Genomic DNA, 22,334 nt, shown 5'->3' on the forward strand with positions numbered 1-22,334 from the left:
TAATATTTTATTTATTTATTTTTTTTTTTTTTTTTTCAGTAATTTAATAAACATTTTTAGCACGATCACGGTAGCTCAGAAAAGTTAAAACAGACTTGTAGGACACTTGTACATCTATTATGAATAAAAAGTTATCTTACCCTCCAATAGTGATCCTATTGATATTGAGTTTAAAAGTTACTTTGATGAAGCAATTCTGTCACAAGAAATTAGTAAATTTGATTACCTACCTGGGTGGAAAATTTGAACTAACTCATTTTAAGAGAGTTAAAAAAGTAGGTACTTGTGTATTCTAGCAGAACCAGTAGCTCCCGAGTTTTGTTTAGGAATGCTTGTGTTGTTATTTCAATAGTTAAATAACATATATTTGATCAAAATATGACTAAAATACTAGTATTTTCAAACATAAATGTGAAATATAACGAAGGAATATGTGGGTATTCATATTAAAGTAAAATGATTAGTATACTATAAATATATTATATTTGAACTTCAATCATTTTTATTATTATTTAAATTCAGTGTAACGTATCATTATATAAATATTTGCATTTTATATTAAACAAACGAATAATTACGAGTATTGACTTTGGAAATATCGAAATAAAATGAGTATCGAGTATAAAATCAGAATTATTAATACCACACACTCCTAAATTCCCAAGTAAATTAAATATATAAAATATAATAGTTGTTTATAAACAATTTTGGAAATGTTTAAAAAAATCAAAGTGTAGTAAAATTATAAGTTTATGGGAATTACAACGACCTAGAAACAAACTCACCGATATATAATATAACTGTGAAAACGTTTTCAATTTACTGATATTAGAAAAAACAGTGAATTCGATATTGTTAATCCTAGATATTATTTAATTATTTATTTTTTTTTTTTTAATAAGATTTGTGTCATATTTTTTTCAAATAATTTTATAATTACAAATTTTAACATACAATTGCATCAAATTAAATAGGTATGCGTTAACTGACAAAAAAAAAAATATTTAGGTGTTTATAATTTATTTAGCGTCAATGCCTCATAAGTCATAAATTGTCATACTGCGAACAAACGTGCATAAGTGCATTATGCTTATATACATAATATATTACCAATTTACAGAGATTGAACTATATTTATTAATTAGGATTAAACTTGTTTATTTCAACTCAGGAGAGTCAACAAAGGCATTTGGATGTTCTCAACAAAAACACAATTGTACTATAATATAATAATATATTCATACAATCCAATTTGTAGAAAGTCGTTTGTATAATTTTATTATAGAACCTAAACGCTTGTCGTATAACTCTATTCATTTATTCTGTATTTTAGATAATACTTTTTTTAGTTCAGTGCCTACCTACTGAATTAATGATAGAAATAGTCTGCTACAGTAGTCAAGACATATTTTTCTTAATCGAATTGGGGGATATCTCATTTTGAAAACAATACACAAAAAATTGTAAGTAAACAAAATCTATTTGTTTTTGGACAATATTTTATTTTAATATTATTTATAGACGTTTAAAAATATCAAAAACAAATACTATTGTCTACCGGGTTAAAAAATTGATCAATTATTCAACAACCATGTTTACGAGTATGAGTCTTTCTTCGACATAATAATGTTACAACTAAAATACAAAGTAAATGTTTGAACATTTATATTTTAATAAAATTATCGATTGATTTAATGTATTAAGATAATATGTTATGATATTATATAGTTTTGTAAAAATCGTTATGTTATTGATGTACCTATGAAATATGAATACACGCGTACTATTATTTGCTTATGAAATATTCATGTAGACAATATCTGTAGATAATAAATAATTAAACAACCTTAATACATTTGAGTCATATACACTGCGCCGCAATGGATAAAAGTTATAAAAAATATTATTATCGGCATAAACTTCTAGTATCTTAATTCAAGCTGTAAGTGCATACTTATTGAAAGAATCCAATGGGTTAAAAACTATGCAATGAATATTACCGTAATAAATCTTTCTATAGTGTCTCCGGAGAGTCACCTGTCAGCAATAATTTTATCTTGGAAATTGTATTAAATCTCCAATAGCACCAAGACAAATCCTCGGTATTACTGATTATACGCACACATTTTAAAACGAAAGCACTCAGGTCAAACCAGTGTATATTTGCAAACCTATCTAAATAGTTTCGAATCTCGGGGAAACGATTTTGAGCTGTATAATTCAAATAATTGTAGATATCAGATGACCTCACTCGCAGCAGTCACGGCGTTTTTAGTACTCTTAATTATAGTATGTTATCCGTTTACTCAATATTTATAAAATTATAACCATATATACGCGAAACGATGACTTTCACGCTCATTCGATGTGTTGTGTGAAAAATATTAGTCACAGAACTCTATGCTATTGAGTATCGGCGATGATGACACTTTTTTTTTATTAAATATTTATTATATTATATAAACTAATAATAGTTTCCTCTATAAAATGTGTTTTGTCATTCCGAATCCAAAAATATATAAATTACTGTAGAATTAATTCAAATTAAGTGGCAACAAGTCTTGAACTGTTGAATTAATCCCGAATTATTTTTTTAATACTACACTGTTTTTAATAATTATGAGGTCTGCAATTGTATTGAATATAAAATTATGTTAAATAATTTTTAACTTGACCTTTTAATTAGCTTATGCTCAAATTTGCTCAACTTTTTTTATTTAAAAAACAAAAAAATAAACTACGCAATTAGGCACAATTTATAAATTATTGACGATAGTGGTGATGTAATCACAAAATAATAATTGAAAAAAAAATATAAATTTAAATGTAATATACTACGAGTCATTACTAGGTGTGGGCTGTCTGATATACTAAATCACTCCATGCTTTTTTTTATATTTTACTTTTATACGAAAATAATTTCTCAATAAAAGTAGAGATATTTAGTGGGCAATTATCACAAACTATAAACCAATGAATATTATTAAAAATTATCCATAAAATTATAAATGTATCTATGCCATTAGTAAATATTCCGTCCATACTTTTATATCCCAGTCCATGACGGGTTATACCTATTTAAAATAATTATATATGTATGTCATCAAATTATCATAATATATCAAAACACGATATCGATAAATATTTTATAATAATAGGTTAAGTTATTATATTGTTATATAAATTAAAAATCAATTTTATCATTCTATTGTAGTTGATGTTGCATGATACAATTATTTATTTTTACTATAAAGTTTTAATAACTATAATAATTTGTTTACTTTAACTGTTAATATAATACAGTATTAATAAAAATATTTAATATATTCATTAAAAAGCAACTTTATGAGTTATAAATAATTTTTTTTTTTTTTTATTTTATCTTAAATAAGCCTTCCGCAATGTTCTTTTGTAATAGGGTCTTTAATTTAAAAAGCATGTTAAAGGATTAATTGTATTTTAAATTCTGTGAATATGGATCTTTGGTTGAATTCATAGATGCGTGTAATATGAGTTAATTACAAAACGTTTGTAAAGTTGGGAGGATTTAATGTCTCTCTTTGAAAATATCGTAGGCTAGACACGCTTCATGTGTTTAAGTCTGAAATTAAGACAATAGCTCTAACAGCTTTTCTCTGCAGTTATTCAGCTTTATTTTGTGTTATTACGATGATATAATATAAAATATTATAATTTAATATTTTTTTTAAAGCAACTTTTGTGTAGTGTTTCCTTTGCTCAATTTTGAAGAGGGAATATAAACATTCCGAAGCACACATATAAAACATAAATATAATAACAATAACAATAACAATAACTGACAACTTGTGTTGGTTAAATACGTTTGTAATATATTATAATATTAATGTAAAATATTCCAGTATTGCAGTTACAACAATGACATTTTTAAATGATATTTTAGAGGAGAAATAGGAACAATTAAAGTTTGAAGTGGAATTTATTCCATTGGAAAATGTGGCTAACGTATAAACCAATTATTCTAGGAATGCAAATTATTAAAATACATTTTTATTAATTTTGTCGGGTTTACCAGATAAGGTATATCACTAATATAATTAATTATGTACTCAAAGGAATTTAATAATATTATAAATTCACTTATTATATTTTTAATTGATAACAGATTTGCAGAGTCTATAAATAAAACAGCGTTATGAAATTAGCGATACAGACAGTTGAACTATGCAGAATGTCATTCTGAGAATGATAAATATGTATAATAATATAATATATAATATTTTAAATCGCAATAATAAAATATATAACAGTCGAATTAATTAATTTATAAATAAATAGAACGATTATTTTATTGAATAACTCTCATTATTTCACAACCTATCAGGTTTTTGAAAAAAAAAAATGTACATTATTTCCAGTCAAAATCAAAAAAAAAAAAAAAAAATTGAACAAAATTATAAATAAATTTTTTTGTTAGAAATATTTAAGCTTTTATTTTTTATTTTATGACAACATTTTTAATTTCATATTATGATGCAATTTTTTTTTTTGAGTATTTAAATAAGTACATAAAAATCGAAATTAGGATGATTATTTTTTGAGTTTTTGATAAGTATTTAAAGTTTAGGCGAAGAGTTTCAGATCAAAATAGATATTTGATGGGTACAGAATATTGCTTGATTAGAATTTTAAAATATATAAAAATTAAAATATCGAAAAATTAAAATTAAGTTATAATTTATTGATTGTCATGATTAAAAACAAACCTCTGTAAAAATTTAAAATTTTTACCAAATGTTTTATGTTATCATTTTCTATGAATGGTATAACTCTGAAAATATTTTTAAATATATAATTTATCTGTGCACGTAAATGTCACTGAACTCCTAAACGGCTGGACCGATTTCAAACTTCCCCTTAGATGGTTTAAGTTTATAATTGAACCCAGTAGGTAGCGCTGTAATCAGGTTCTAGGAAATGTTGAAATGGATTTATCTTAAATAACATAGATGTGAATCTTAGTTGGTAATAAGCTCGGGAACCACTCATCAAATCGTCATGTACGTAGCTTATTTTAGAATAAAAAGGCACACTATGCAATAGATTGTAAGCATAGTTTTATGGACTCAACTCCAATCTATGAAATATTAAGTGATAAAATATAATATGTCAATGGTGTCATATTTTCAGGAAAATTAAATTAAATTAATTACAAAACACGGTGAAACATTTTCCTTGCGAAGTTGAGCTTAATACAACTATAAGAATTTACAATATCGTATTAACTGAAATTGTTTGTAAAAATCTACTAAACAATTAAAGATTTACCAGTGAACTGATAAGTACACTAAAACAGCATAAGTTACATGCTCCTGATCGTATTAACGAATAATATAGCTTACAAAGAAATATTTGAAAATCGATAGAAACTTTGAAGAATAATTAAAAATAAAATACTCTGTCTGAAACCGGACACTGGTCAAAAATAATTTTTTTTAAAATGCTACTTTTAAATAGTCAAAAAAATTTCACGAGCAACGCCGGGCGGGGCAACTATGTATTGTTGATATTATGTCGAACTACATCAAATCTTTACACCAAATCAAAAAACCCAAAAATATTATTTATCCACACGCGTTACGCTAAATGTTAACATTAAGCAACCAAATTTCACATGGATGCATTAAGTACAGACACCTTAGTGCATGAGGACACTAGCAGACAATAGTAGGCAATAAACATAGCTAAAAAATTTTTTGTTTTCAATAAAAAAATATCCACGAAAATTCTTGAAAATGTAAAACAAGATCTCACATAAGTTATTCTTATATCTGTATAAACATATATTACATTAACCTATTTGCACTGTTTTACGGTATGATGGAAATATGGAATTGACTTAAAAGTTAATAAAAATGACATAATATGGTAAAAATATAGAGGTATTATTTTTATAATTAAATGGATAATAATGTGCCTACTTCCCGTCTCTTCGAGTCGTAGATTCGAAATTATTGTTTAAATCAATTTTAATTAAAAATAGTTCATTTTTAAATTCAACTCAAGTATAAAAATTGAATATAATAGTGTGATAAGATTAATAAGGTTTTATGGAATCAACGACCCTGGTACATCTGAATATGCTGTGCTGAAGGCTTGTTTATATGTGACGTTCATATTTTTTTAAATCTGAAGTCCATAATTTGGTTATGGTCTTGTTGTCGAGTCCTTCAAAAATTACTATTTTCGTAGGGGCAATTGTGTTGGATAGGTCAAACTCGATTATTCGTATATTAAAGCAAGTACCTACCTACTCATAATTCTGATTATATAATTTCACATGGTGATGATGGGTGATTCTAAGGATTTGTAGTTATTATTAAACAACGTATTTCCTAATAGTTCTTAGATTTAGCAGTCATTTGGCAATACATTAAAAAATAATATTATAAAAAATGCGATGTTTTTAGAAAACAATTAAATCAATCTACCGTGATACTAATAATAAATTAAAAGCTATATAAATAAAAAAATAATTGTAGCTATATTAAAAAACATAAAACGAAATGTACTCAATTAAATGGGCTGACAGACCGTCTGAGTTGTTTTTTATATGCATTGATTTAACATTACATTCAAATTAAACACATCCATTACAGTGACCCACTCCGCACTCGACACATACTGTATACCTGAGTGGTATCCACTTAACCACCTTTTTTTTTTGTTTATCGATATTTCTTATCTGTCATCGTTCCGACATCGATCGTTTAACTGTATTCCAGATATTTTCACAGTGATTATTTTTAGTTTTTTTTACTATTAATTTTGTATATTTTTAACGTTTACGCAAAGAATAAAGATATTCTATAAACATGGTAATATAGTAAAATTGTTTCTAGATTTAAAAATTGCACTCAACAAAAACAAAAATGCTTTAAAAAATTAAAACTAAAATAATATCACTTAAACTCTAAACATAGGCACATTTCTAAAATTGGTTGATTAAGTCATTATAATTTTAGACTGCAACCATTCATATTAAAGATTACCTGGTAAAATAAATACTATAAATAGTATTAGTTAATAGGTATTTAATTTTAATTAATTCCAAATTCCAATGAAACCATACTTTATAACTATTTTAATTTATATGTTTTTGGGAATTATTTTTATGTAATACAAATTAAATTAACATATTTTATCCAAAAAAAAAGTAAAAGAAAAATCATAAAAATAAATGAAAAACCCGTAAAAATAAAAATAATAATAAAATAAATATTACATTTTTCTAGAGTTAGTTAAAGTTTGTCTAGTTGTCGTCGTCGTTGCACGCGTGTGTATAAATTGTATACCAACTAAAGACAATGATATTAAAATAGAGAATAGTGAGTATACGAGTATATTGTACATCGTAAATCACTCAATAATAGATGTTTATAAAATCAGCAAAGGTAGTATTATATGGTAACAATGACGACAAACTACACGACAAATAGACGAACAAACATTTTAACGGACATAATAAGCATTGTGCATATTATGTTAAATTATTATTATTATTATTTTTTTTTTTACGTTACATTCGACGAACTAGACAATTTCATAATTTACAATAACTCGTAATTCGAAAAAATCTCACGAAATTAATTTTTGTATATTCGTCGAACTGTGTACGTGGTTAACCAAACAATGATATTTTATTTAATTATTACGAATCGCACATCGTTAAATTACGTATAAACGATAAAAACATTAAATAAACATTTGAACTGAATATAGTAAATTAGTGTTACATGCGTTGTGAATATTAGGTACCTAGATCGGCTTTTCAATAGTGTTTCATTAATGTTAATAGGTATTAATATTGATTAATATGTTTTGTTTATGCCAAACGGAGGTAGGCATTATTATTGCTTTATTATTTCACATTTTAAAAACGAATACAAATCAATGGCATATTATTTATACTTCGTATTATTATTTATACTACTTATTTTTTTTTCTTCTAAAACTTTTCCACGGTTAATATGAATGCACATTCCATTATTTGTATAAAATAGTTTTTGGTTTTACACGAATAAGGAAAATATGTACTATATTGTTTTCAAAGTTGTATTGCCTATTTATATATGCTATTTTGTTATGGAAAACTACTCTCCCAAACAGTTAATTATCTACGTAACGTACATATATATATATATATACATTAGTTAAGTTGCGTGCAAAAAATATTTTAAGTCTATAATTATTATTGTTATAGATGTCGGTTTAATAATATTAATGGTTAACGCTCATTGACCTCATTACTAAAACTTTTTCATGAATTCAAATCGTATGTTTCTCTAAACATTAAATGGAAAATATATGCAATGTAAATAATGTGGATAAAATGTGAATGATAACAATATTTTATATTTAATAAAACTGTCTATAACAACACTGTATTAATTTTTTTATAGCAGCTACACACAGTTTATGTCTTAAAATTAATGTATTATTATAACTTATAAGTAAAGTAACTAAGTATATATATTTATATATTCAGTTAAATAACGTGATTGGTTATTTTTTCAACTTAGATATAACATTAAAAATTCTTATGGCTTAAATTATTATTATTATTTTTTCATAATAATTTAAAACAAAACTTAAATGTTCACAATTTATTTTTATACAATGATACGTTTATGATTATATTAATTTTAAAAGCAATTTTGTGTTTGTTTCTGTCTCATACGAGGAAAATACTGCCACAGTATGAAGCTTAAACAATTATTTGTTAAAATGTCTAATACATAATATAGTTATAACTTATAATACACCTTGTATAGGAATTTAAATTTAATTTATCAATCAAATAATAACTATATAATATTAGCAAAAATCTTGCAAAACCACAAACCAACTTCTAAAATATCTGTTTCCAACAATCTATTAGCATCTAACAATCAACCTACTAAAACTATCAAAACCAGTGCTTTATCAGTTCAAAATCAAACATCTCTAATAAATAAAAATTTGAAAACTGTCTTCACAAGATAATCTCTGCAGGACAATACCAAAGTGAAAGATTTCCTAAAAAAAAAAACCATATATAACCAATTTAAAATGCATTAGTTCAGCCTGGAAATTATTAAGGTACTATCAATTTCGGACTTGTATACTTAATATAATTTACATTGGTATATAAAATATTACAGTTCGGATAGGGAAAGATAATATTATTTTTATTTTTAATAAGACAAATAACTTAATGCCAATTTAATTTATTATCAAATTCCTTGTGAAACCACCCAAGAGTGACCGCTATTCTGAGATATTATATCTATAACTAGGTAAACCAGATATATTTCGGAAATCGAATATTATAAATACATAATAAGTGTTGAAGTGGATCTGACGAGTCAGTGTATTTTTATGTGAAAATCCTTAAAAAATTTGCTAAAAATAACCCCTATTCTAAAATACTGTCTCATCTGATTAGGTACACCAACTTTATTTTGGAAACCCAATATTACAACATAGTTTATATTGTTTTAGAATGTAGATCCACGCTTTTGATTTTGTAATATTTATCTTCTTGATTAAAAACTAATTTTAAAGTAGAACATATCACAAATATAGTAAAAGAATTATCTGATCCATTTTTATTTTTGGAGACTTTGAACACTATCTAAGGCTCACAAAAAAATGATGAAAGTGGTAATACATTTTAAACACTTTTAGATAGAGATAACATAGTACAGATCCATAAAGGAAAAAAAACTAACCCAAATATTTAAATGAAAAGTTCTTAATGAAATCATGAAATGTAAAGATTAACTTCCCATCAAAATATATATCATTCCACACTAACAAAAAACCAAATAAGATGGAAACTCAAAAGATCAGATTTTAAGTTTCGCTAAAAATATTTAAAAACAAATACGATTTCATTAGAATTTTTAAAAATATTTAAGATTTAGATGAAAAATCGATTTTATATCAACACTATAATGTATAATGTAAAGTTGAAAAAAAATACATTTTTCTAAATCAATGAAAAAAATTGTAAAGTCTCCTGGTGAACAGTTAAATTAAAGAAAACACAATACTTCAAAATAAGGCTTTTAAAAATGTCAAAGCTTCGGGAAATGAAAATATCACATCATCCTAAAAGCATTTAAATTTAACTATATGTTGTTAAAAACAGTAGAACCTATTCCTAAAGAAAAAAATATAGTTTGAATTAATTCTTCAATAAGATGGAATAAAAATCTTGACCTATAGTGACATAAGAAACTAAATAACATATACGTAATAGTATATTTCATCAACTTAAAAGTCACAACTGAAAGCACTGATACCGCAATAATGGCCTCAAAGCTGTGTGAATACTTCGAAACAAATTGAAATGATAGAGACTTTTTTTCTGAAAGATTAAGAAAACTCCTGCAAGAGCACCTCATTCTTAATATTTAGTACTGACTCAATTCAAACTCTACTTAATTCTATACATCATATAAATTGCATGATATAAATAAACATATATTCACAAGAGCTACTTCGGTAGCAGAAATCCGACCACCATATCAATGTTTAATATAGGTACATATTGAAACCGTTAAAATTTTATATAAATTATTTAATTATTGATATCACATAATGGGCCAAATAACGTCTTATTTCCTAATTTCCTATTAATCTGGATAATACTATAACAGATAATATAACCATGTAACATATAAAAATAAAACACATTATAACTGAACTCACGCTTATTAAAACCTTAAAATAAAATGCAACGTTTTGGCCCAAAAGCTCTCAACTCTTTCACTCAGATTCGATCACAACACTAGAATAGGTACCTAAAACTGTATTTTTTAAGTCATTTATATACATTTTCAATTGTTTCATCAGTGTAAACATAACTAAAACACACTTTTAAAATCACAATGGCGTATGTAGCACAAGTAACAAAAAAAAAAAAGTGTATTAACACAAACATAAAAGTAAAACGTTAACATTAACCTAATTACATTTCACGTTAAATCTCATTTTTAACTTTAAATAAATACTTACGATTTTGAGGGCCTATTTATTTTATTATTTATAACTAGTATCAATAACGTTGAATTCATGTGTATTAATAGAACTGAATAAAATTTAAATAGTTAAATATTATTACTGGACATGTTATGAACAATTAATTCAATGTTATATTTAAAATGTAATATGTCGTATAGGTACACTTATAATTTATTAATTAATTTTATTAAAACTATAAAATAGGAGAATTTTTAAATGTTCACATTTTTTTTTTTTAGAATTTGTACATTTTTGTTCTTCTAAATATATAAAAAAATCTAAATTCTTATTCTCTAGGGTTGTAACTCTATAAATTATAATATAATAGCTAAAATACATTTCGTTAAAAGTGGGTTCTCCATAAATTTAAACGTTGGTATTTAGATTTTAAGTGAAGCAAACAAAGCTATTTTAACAATGATGATTTTTTTCTTGTATTATTTTTAGGAAACATTATTAACTGTCTTTGTTATAGTATTACAAATCTATGTAAATTTATCTATGAAATTAATTGAATATATGTGGTATTTTAAGTATTTTTTTAGTAATTATATACAAATAATAAAAAAATTGATTTTGATTTCATAATTCATTAATTTACCTAATAAAAAATATAGTGTTTCAAATACCTTAGTTATATTAAATTATATTAAATTTTATGATTTAAATTTACAAATTCACTTTGATAATTTATTTATTCTACATTTTTCTTTTTTTTTTATTATTTCCTTTTACATAGACATTTTTAGGTTACGCTATCGCCTATCATTATATATTCTAATGATAATAATTAAATTTACTTGATATGAATCAAATGTTTTTCAGTTTTTGTATAAAAATGTTTATTCTGAAAAGAAAAATTTAATTTGTAATTTTAAATTTGCAAGTGTAATAAAAATATGTATACTAGCCGTATGTACTATGATAATTTATTTGTAAAATAGTTTTACTAAAATACGTTTTAAAGTAATATAGATGTATTTAGTATAGCATTTATTTAAATTAGATTCATTATACAAACATATCATTATGGAAAATATTGAACTTATGTTATACTTAACATCATTGTACTACAAAAACTAAATTAAATTTTAACAAATATTATATCAACTTAATAGATTGATTATATTTTAATTTTGGGTTAAAGTCCTAACTATTTAAAATAAAACGGTACATGGTTATTGGTTAGCAGATTGTACAATCGTAAGATAAAAAATAAACTAGATTAAATAATATATATCTTACATGTATCTATAACTATATTGACAAGTTTAAGTGAATCATTGGTCACATTAACGTTTAAAAACCATTCCTATGTAATATTTTTAATAGACTAAACATTTTAAATATAATAACTATTATTTTACCACTGTACAAAAAATAATAAATTCATTTTTTTATTGCAATTATTCAAGGTTACATACATTTTCTTTTTAAAGATACATATACATATTATATATTATAATATATATATTCAATGAATTATATTATTATACCTGTCAGTCAGTATTAAGACTGTCGACGAATCATGTACCCTTTGTATGGATATTTTCAAGTAGAAATATAAAGCTCTATTTTCATAAAACATTTTTTTTTTTTTAAGTGCACATACCACTAATTTGTGTTAGTCACACGCTGATGGGTCAAAAGACTATACAGGATTAGGTTATTAAAAGGGTCAGTATTAAAAACATTAAGTTTTTATGTAATCTCCGCCATTTTATAATGTAACATTCCAGTGACTAACCCAGTAGGTTTATATGATAGAAGGATAGTGCTATTAGATTAATTTGCCAGATATCATTTACGAACGAAAATTGTACGAGGATATTTTATATTAAAATACTATAGATACAGGTAATAATATAATATATTTCATTAATTACCTTAAGTTAATTTTCTTCTTAATTTATACAGCTTACACCCCATAAAGGTATAAACGGTACGGGCTTTAAGTAATATAAATTAGATTATTATATCAAATTATTAGTGATAACTATACAATACATAAACAATTATATATTATTAAAATATGTATAAGTAGAATATGTATAGGTATTACTGAAATGTAAATTTTATTTTTCTCATTTTTCTTAAGTAATACATATTTAACTTCGAAATATTATGATGCTTTAACATACATCTTATATATATATATATATAATTGTAAAATATTTAAGAAGTATATTATGTACAATTTCAATATTACTTTTGATCGTATATTATCATAAAAATGTATTTCTAAAATGCATAGAGCGCATTTTTTATGTCCTTATATCTAATATATAATATGACCCTCGTCCTTTCGTATTTATATACGAATATAGCTGTCAAATTATTTTATTTTTAAATCTAGTTTTAGAAAATCTTTAAAATGTTTATATTATATGATATAGATTATATTGATATAAAGTACCTATTATATATAAAAATGTATTTTGTGTGTTACTTTAAAAATTAGGTTAGTCAATAATATATGACTCCTTCATTTAGCTGTTGTACATGCTATGTCAGTAAACAGTTTAGTTTAGTTTTGTTTAAAATTTAAATATGCAAAACCATGTGAATACTTATAATAGGAATTAATATTTTAACTTTAAACTTTTATTGTTATTTTTTTAGGAACGCGAGGCTTACCAAATTAATTTTATATGGTTTTTTTTAAATAAAAAAAAAATGGATAAAAAAACTTTTTTCAACACCTATTAAAATTCTGAAAAAAATAAAAACGATAACGAGCTAATCTATTGCTGTAATGGTTTTCAAAAATCAGATTTAAGAAATGAGAATAAAATAGAAACATTTTTGACGGGGTCACACGCGTATAAAATACTATATTTTTATGTATAGAAAAATAATTAACTATACAATTAAGTACATCATATTTTTTAAATGAGTATAATATTGAATTTACTTATTTATATACCTATATATATAATATAAACGTATAATACCTACGCCTATACCGTTAAATACTATTAAACTCATATTAATTTATCAAATATTTTTAACATAAATTATATAAAACGTAATAACGTAAGTAAAGTATATCATGTTTTTATGTGAAATATTATATTCACATTTTTATTACACAACGATTGTTAATTGGAAAAGATTCAACGTATTTTTATTTTTATTTCATTATTTTAAGATAAAAATAATACAAAATATATATTTTTATTTTTATAAACATACATTGTAAAAATAGGATTCTTGTTTCTAATTCGAACACGCCGAATCTTAGAAGTTAAAGATCAATCGCGCAATGAAAAATTTAAATTCATTCATATATTAAGTAGGTACCTATATAATGTATTTCATCTATGAATAAATCAATTGTTATTATTTTTAAATCAAGAATGTATCTACATTATTGATGAATTAAAAAATAACAAAAATAATACCTACTATATTACTTATTAATAGGTACATAAAAACATTTTAGTCTAGCTGTATGTTGGTATACAAAATAAATTTCGAAAAAACAAAATTAATATTTAAAAAAAATATATGAAATGTTCTTAGCTTTTTGTAAAATGATATCTTTGAATATGAATATTCAAATAATATTCTCTTTATAGAGTTTTAAAAAAAAAAAAAGCGTTGAATTGTATTTCAGAACATTAAAAAGCGAGAAAATAACGGATGAATTTAAACGTATTTAATTAAGATTTAAGTTGAATAATACTTTGCGCTCAACAAAAATATATTCAGAAAACTGAGATACAAAATATCAACATGTACAGAAGTCTTATGAATTTTAAGTTTAATAAACAAAATTGTTATGTCTATGTATTTTAGTACAATAAATTCTTAGAATACAACTATAGCTGTATTACGCGATGTTGTCCGGGGATAAATAAAAACGTGCGGCAATCCACCTGCGGCGAATAATATAAGTAACTTTTTTGTGTTATTATATTTGAAGATTCTCAAGCGGAAATAAACGAATATATGGTTATATTGTTTTAATATTATCAATAGCGGATAAGCCACCCTAAAATAATTGATTCAATATGCTCGTATTATTCAAATTTTCCTTGTATCGTCAAAATCTTTTTTGAATATTTTTTGATTCTATAAGCCTCAGGCATGGAATTTTATTTTAGTATATGATATGTATAAGTTTTTACCCGTGACTTTTATTCTAATACTCTTACTACTCATCCGGCATCTTGAATAATAAGTGTGCGAAATATAGTGCCAATTATTACTCGAAAACTGTGGATTTCCACATTCATCATTTAGATACAACTCTCTATTTGTTTATTCGAGTTCCTATTGTACTAATCGATCTGTCTATTGTATACGTTTTGCTTTATTTGAAATATTTTTGCTCAATTGCTTTTTTTTTCTGAAATTGGTTGAAGATTTTTTTTTAGTATACAAACTAATTTGGATCTTATATTTTTATTATTAATACTTGTTAATCAAATTCACATTTATATAAAATAGCTCTATACTTATAATTGGAAAAACATAATACAATATAGAAAATATTATATTAAATAATAATACGTATTATTGTATTATCTGTAATCAACTAGTAACGCAATAATAATAGAATATAAATAAAAAAATATTCGAATTTCGTGACCCAAAATAAAATGCATGTGTCAGCCACCGTTTAGCGACCTATATGAGTTATAAAACGAAACTACAAACCCACTTCGAGTATCGAGGAATCTATTGATGTAACTGTTATTGAAAGCGATCAATTGGTTTTTGAGTCTATAGAGAACACACACAAAAAATGAAAGAAACACTGATCTCCGTGTATTATATTATACCTACATAGATTGATTTAAATACGAATATAATATTTTTTTTTTCCTTTGATAGATTGTATTAAAATTATTACGATTCAAGCATTAAATATTAATTGAATACATTTATTACGGTATTTCAGTCAACAGTTATAAATAAATTGTATTTAGTTTAAAAATAAATATTTATTCTTACCATTAAATAAATTAATATGTATAACATCAAAAACCCTATACATAAAATAAGTTTAAAATGCATACCTACCATTATATAATTAAAATACGAATCATTTTCAATTAGTCATTTTTTTTTTTTTTTGTTATTAAATAAAATTGTAGTAATTTTATCAGTCTAACATCTAATTAATTCGTTATTTATGTTGGATATAAGGCGTTTATCTTCACAAACTAAACTGTTGATTTTCGAATTACTTTTGTGTACATTACTTATAGTAACTTATACGCTCTATATTTTTATGGATCCCAACAAAATATTTGCTATAAAATTACACCGTTAAAGATACAATAAAATCATCGATTTACTGTACACCGGTAGTCTAATAATAATGATTATTATTATTCGTTAAATAAACGTATTATATCATGTCTTATCCAATCATGTTTCAATACTTTATACCTCATAGTAAACAGTTGTTTTTTCTTGTTCCTTCAATGATTTTTGTGCAAAAATTTAAAATATTTTGTTGTACAAATAACCGCGTGCCGTAATATTATGCACAATATTGAATATTATATAATATAAAGAACACAAATTTGAATATGTTATATAGCATGAAAAATATTGAGGAGATAATACGAAAAAATTCAAATTAAAAATTAGATTCCAATAAACGAACACCTGTCGTGTTTTTTTTAGACAATCTCAGTAGAATGGTTTTTTATTTTCTTGTCGAAATCTTATCGTATACGATAATAATACATATTGTAAATTATTAAATAAGTGTATTTTTTTTTTCACTTTTTTAAATAATAATATAATAATGTACAATATACATACAGCTTTTCTTTCTGGTTAAAAACGGAAATATAATTCGTTTCACGAGTGGCAATACAGCAGATAGGCGTATTACAGTTGGACCTATAAAAAATGCCATTGGCTACACACCACTGTCTATTTTCACGAAATCTACCACAAAATCGACACACGTGACCTTTTGATTCCATTTAAAGGCCGATTTAGGAACGCGGTCACACACGTACAGTCTATGTCATTATTCTAGTAGAGCGTCTTCAATGTGGCTTTTTCTGCAGTTCTCTAAAATATTCTGCGATTGTGTGAGTTAACTATTGTGTACGGTGTAATCGCTTGGTATCTGTATGATTACCGCATCGCAATGTGGTAACATTTGTTTCTCAGTTACAAGCTGTACGAACACGTTAAATTGGTAGCCGGACGAACTATAACACTTGATACATATGAGACGTCATTCAAACCATACGAAAATCATTGGCTACGGCTATGAGAGATGCGCGATGTGTAAAATCATTTAAGCACGACACACACGAACGATACATAATTACATACGTATTCTAACTACAACATTTTGATGGAAACATTTCAAATTTACATCGGGATATTACAGTCGAGCGTCAAACTACATTGTCATTTCTATTCCGATTCCTCGACTTAACACTCGTACCACTTAATCCAGGGGCGTATTTATGGGGGGGGGGCTGAGAGGGCTTCAGCCCCCCCCCCCTGAAATCCAGGAAATATTTATTAAGCCTGCTAATTATGTCCTATCATATTATGTAAATTGTAGAAGTTCAATATAATTATTAGCGACGACTAACAAGTTATTCATGTAATGTGTTTGACGATTTCGATCGTAACAACCCATACCTTTGAGCACGGTACATAGTGCTTAATTTTAACGCGTGGTACTGCTTCATTAACAATCGCCGCATAATAATTATACAAGCTCGTATGAGCTAAAAATATTTCCGAGAAGTCGTCTTTATTATCTCACAAAAGTTGTGAAGGCAACGTCCGATAATACGGTGGTCGGCTAAATCAGCTAAATGAAAAAATATTGAAGACAACTTAAGGCCCAAAACTGCTATAGAGGCTTTAAGTGTCTGTGATAATTTAATGTACCCGAACATGGATGAATTACTATAATACTACCTATGATAGTAGTATCCACCGCTTCAGTTGAACGCAGCTTTTCGACGTCGAGAAGACTCAAAACTTATTTAAAAAATACAACTCTGGAATCCAGGCTAGTGGGACTTGCACTTTTAGCTATTCATATTTCATAGAGATATTGAAATACCCATATCATTGCTAAAAATAGGTACTGGACGACATTTTAATAGACAAATTTGCCAACAGTGGCTTAACGTGTTTTCATTTTGGTGTAATCTGTAAATATTTTTTTGTTTTTAATATTAGAATAATAATAAAATTATTTGAATACTAATCACAATGACGAAAACATTGTGTTATCCGACCGATATTTTTTGACATTTCAAATGAAAAGTAACTAGTGAATAGTATGCAATATAAAAACAGTTATAATTTCTAAATGTGCAATAAGATTATTGAGAAACCTGACAAAAGAACCATTATGCTTAAAGCTTGATAGTAAATCAATTTTTCAAAAAAAAAAAATTATACAGATCATGCCATAATATTATATTATTGCAGTTACCATAAGTTGCACGTTATGTGCACATGCAATAAGATATAAAACATCATGTATCACCCATCTTGTAACATAAAAATTGTAAGTGTAGTTTTTGGCCGTTAAAAATATATTAGTAGTTCAAACACCTGCTTTAAGTAACCAGATAGTTAAAATTTTACGAAAAAACACAATATTTTAAATAAATCGCAACCCCTTGATATGGTGGAAAATATTGTTATAAACAAAAAGTACTTCCTCTAGTGTCATAAATAAATCGAATAAAATAGTACTTAAAAACAATGAGTTACATCAGTAGTTTAATCACATTGAAAACCAAAAGTGGATATAATTTACATTTTTGCAAGAGTTATTTTTTCAAATCATTTGCCATTTCATCAATTCTTCTGTTTAACGTGTTATTCAAAATAGAATGTGTATTTTTATTATATAATTTTTAGTGTATGAATATTATGATTTAGGTAATTATTAAGTATGTAAAAAGCAGTAGATTTTCGAATTCGCTTTAGATTTCAATTTAAAAATTAATTAGTACTAAATATTAACACTAGTCAATATGTATAAGATTGTAAAAAACATCTGAACAATATTCAGGTAAATTCAGTATAAGTTTTTTTTTTTGTTGAATTGTAAAATAGTCACTAGAAAAACTTTGGAATTCTTGAACTGTTTTTTTATGTATTATACATTTTTAATTTAATCTAATAATTAATTAATCTAGGAATCTCTGTCAATATGCAATGTATAAAAACTTTACAATAATATTAAGACGTACTATTAAGTATTTAAGTATTAAGCCGGTTTATTTGTTTGTTTGTTTTTTTGCAACTCTCGGCTTATTAATCTCTAAGTCAAAATCGTTTCCCTTTTTAAGTTCTTTAAAAGATTTAAAAAAAGATTAACATCAACATTATTTCTAAGTAACGGTATTAACTGACGAAATTGTCAACATGTATAAGAGTTTGAAAATTACAAGTATCTATATAAGATTTTGTAAATATATTAATATATCGTACATAATATAGTGAGAATATAATAATGATGTATAGACATTAAAAAATATACCATTTATTGTTACAGCATAGTGGTGACTTTGACTTGTTATATTATATTGTACGTCAATATTTCCATATAATTTAATTATTTTTACAAACATTTTTACTTTCTCTTCTTTCTGTGACTGAACATATTTTGACATGAGTTCTTTAAAATTTAAAGAACTAAAAAAAATATAAAATTATAATATAATATTCTGTTTTTTTGAAATAAGAATAAAAATTGATCAAATCTACTTCACTTTTTATTTGTGTTTAATACGCTATTGACTTAATTACCTAACGATTTCAGATGAAATATTTTCATAACAAGAATTTATAATTTTCCTTATATTTTGAACATTTTGTTCTCGCTAAGGTTACAATTATTCGTCATCTTGTAATTGTATTTATACCATATAAATTATATTAATGCAATTATTGAAATTCGTGGTATTCCCTAAAAATGATTGATTCAATTACGATAGGTATTTGTTTTACATTAGTTTCTTATTGCATTTGTATCATTGTATTTTAATAGTAAACCAACGGAATCATGTCTTCCAGCTTTAATATAAACACTATTATAATAATTTTTCAACTGATTGATTACCTTAAATACAGTACCTAATTCTAATAATTAATGACAATTATTATCGACACAATGAACACGTGTTAAATTATTAACAGTAAATCTTTATGATATACTCGTAACATCATAGTTCATGCAACTATAATATGCGATAATGTAAATTTATAAGGTTTGTTTAATTAAATGTTGGAAAATCGATATTTAACTAAAAGTATCAATTATAAAGCACTTCCTTTGAATGTTTCCACGATCTGGCTAAAGTAAATAATAAATAATATTGGTAATTTATATTAATATCATTAAACTATTTATATTATTATTGTTATTATTTAAATTATAATTGAAAAATATTCATGAACGTTCATATATTATGCAAAAAAGTACTTAAATAATATATAGTATCCTAAATTATATTACTTTGTATTAGTATGATTTAAAGCATAATTTAAAGAACTACGCGGACAAGCATTTAAAAAATTCAACGGATTTTCAAAATTTTTTTCTTATTTATAGTATTTAAAAATAAGTTCAAACATTTGTTGTTTGTTGATTCCATTTATTTATACGAACATAAAGTGTATACTCAGAGATTAAAAAATATAAACGAATACATTATTTTCATAATAGTCATTATATTGGTTGAATACTTTATTTATATACCTATTTTTTTATTTTTTCCGGCTGCGTTTCATTCTACTACAGTTTCTTTTATCAGTACCGCCCCAATTGTTGCACCTACGATAGCAATATATCACAATGAATCAACTTTACTAGAGTGATATTATTTCTATATATTTTAATAATATAACACTATTATTATATACTTTGTTCTTAAATACATTAACACAAATGTCGTATATATATATGATACATACCTATTTCACGTGATAAAGATTTGGTTGTCGTCAAACCTTCGAGGTTATCTGTAGTCATCACCAGTAGCAAAAGTACTAATGTCAAGAAGTTGAATTCAACCATTTCGTGATCTGAAAAATGTTCCACAAAAATCATTTCGTTTAAATGCATTTGAAAGAGTGGGTGAGTATTGAGCTGTTAAAATAATTATTATAATAGGTATGTATTCAGCGGTGAACTGGTAATTTTTAAGTGTTCACAAAATTGTTCTGGGGTGGTTATAAATGTTTAAAGGGTTTGTCTCATTGTTTTTATTTTTTACTTTAACACCACATAATATGAATAGCTTTCAAAAAATATAAAAATATATTTTTTTAAAGTGAACATAATATTATAATTGTGCACATAATATAATTGCTTTAATATTAAACTATAAAAACTGTAAAATATTTTGAAGTGAATTTAGTAGTTAAGTGTAAAAGGTACTTTGACATAAGATATTATAAGATATTCATTGTTGTTATTATACATGTATATGTTGCTGTATACATTCATTATTATGTACCATATTGTTAAAAACCGTATGGTGTGTTTATAAGTAAAAATAAAAATAAAATAAATAAAATAATATACCATTTTATTGCAATTAGAATAAATAACTTGCAGAAAATAACAATTTGGTTTGTTAAAATAAATACGTAATAAATAATACTTTACAGTATTACAACAGGTTTTCGTACACCTATTATATTTCGTATACTATTAGATATCATTAAAAATCAACTACAATGTATGATATCAAAGTAGTGGTATATTTTGATTTTACTTTACTTTTAAACTATAAGTGCAATATAAAAATTAATGTGACCACATTATGCATACAACATTTAAATATATTATAATAATAACTATTTAAAAAAATATTTTTACTCTGTAAAATTTATAGACATTTGTAATTAAAAGCCTCGATAAAAGCATCCAAGCTTAAAAAATTAAAAAATATGTAAGTTATTTATTTAATTTATTCTTATTCTGATTTTTTTTAACTTCAAATTTTGATAAAAACTACCAAAATCACAAAAATTTAGAAATTATTTTATAATTAAAAATATTTATGAAATTACGATTGTCTATAGCTAACTGCAAGGCTTCAAAACGTTATTTATAGATTATAAAGTTATAAAAAAAACAATAAACAAAATCAGTAAAAAAAATTAATACCATTTAACATATTATTTCATTAATCATAATTATTAAAGATTAACAATAAACAAAAAACGTATTTATAACGTAAATAATTTAATAACGCCATTCTAATATTTTTTTGGAACTAATCTAATAGCCTGGCCAACAAATTCTATAAGTTTTG

At 24.5% G+C, this 22,334-nt stretch overlaps 1 protein-coding gene across 2 annotated transcripts in view; it reads right to left on the reverse strand.

Annotated features, from left to right (window-relative positions):
- Positions 1–22,334, reverse strand: part of LOC132923869 (hemicentin-1-like) — a 242,964-nt gene that overhangs the window by 175,437 nt on the left and 45,193 nt on the right. For both annotated transcript variants that reach the window (XM_060987849.1, XM_060987850.1), the window contains exon 2: positions 20,986–21,096. In XM_060987849.1, the coding sequence (XP_060843832.1) occupies positions 20,986–21,088 (103 nt within the window). In that variant the 5' untranslated portion in view covers positions 21,089–21,096. The remainder of the gene's footprint in view (positions 1–20,985; positions 21,097–22,334) is intronic.

The sequence above is a fragment of the Rhopalosiphum padi genome, chromosome 3 (assembly GCF_020882245.1).
Source record: "Rhopalosiphum padi isolate XX-2018 chromosome 3, ASM2088224v1, whole genome shotgun sequence".
NCBI classification, from domain to species: domain Eukaryota; kingdom Metazoa; phylum Arthropoda; class Insecta; order Hemiptera; family Aphididae; genus Rhopalosiphum; species Rhopalosiphum padi.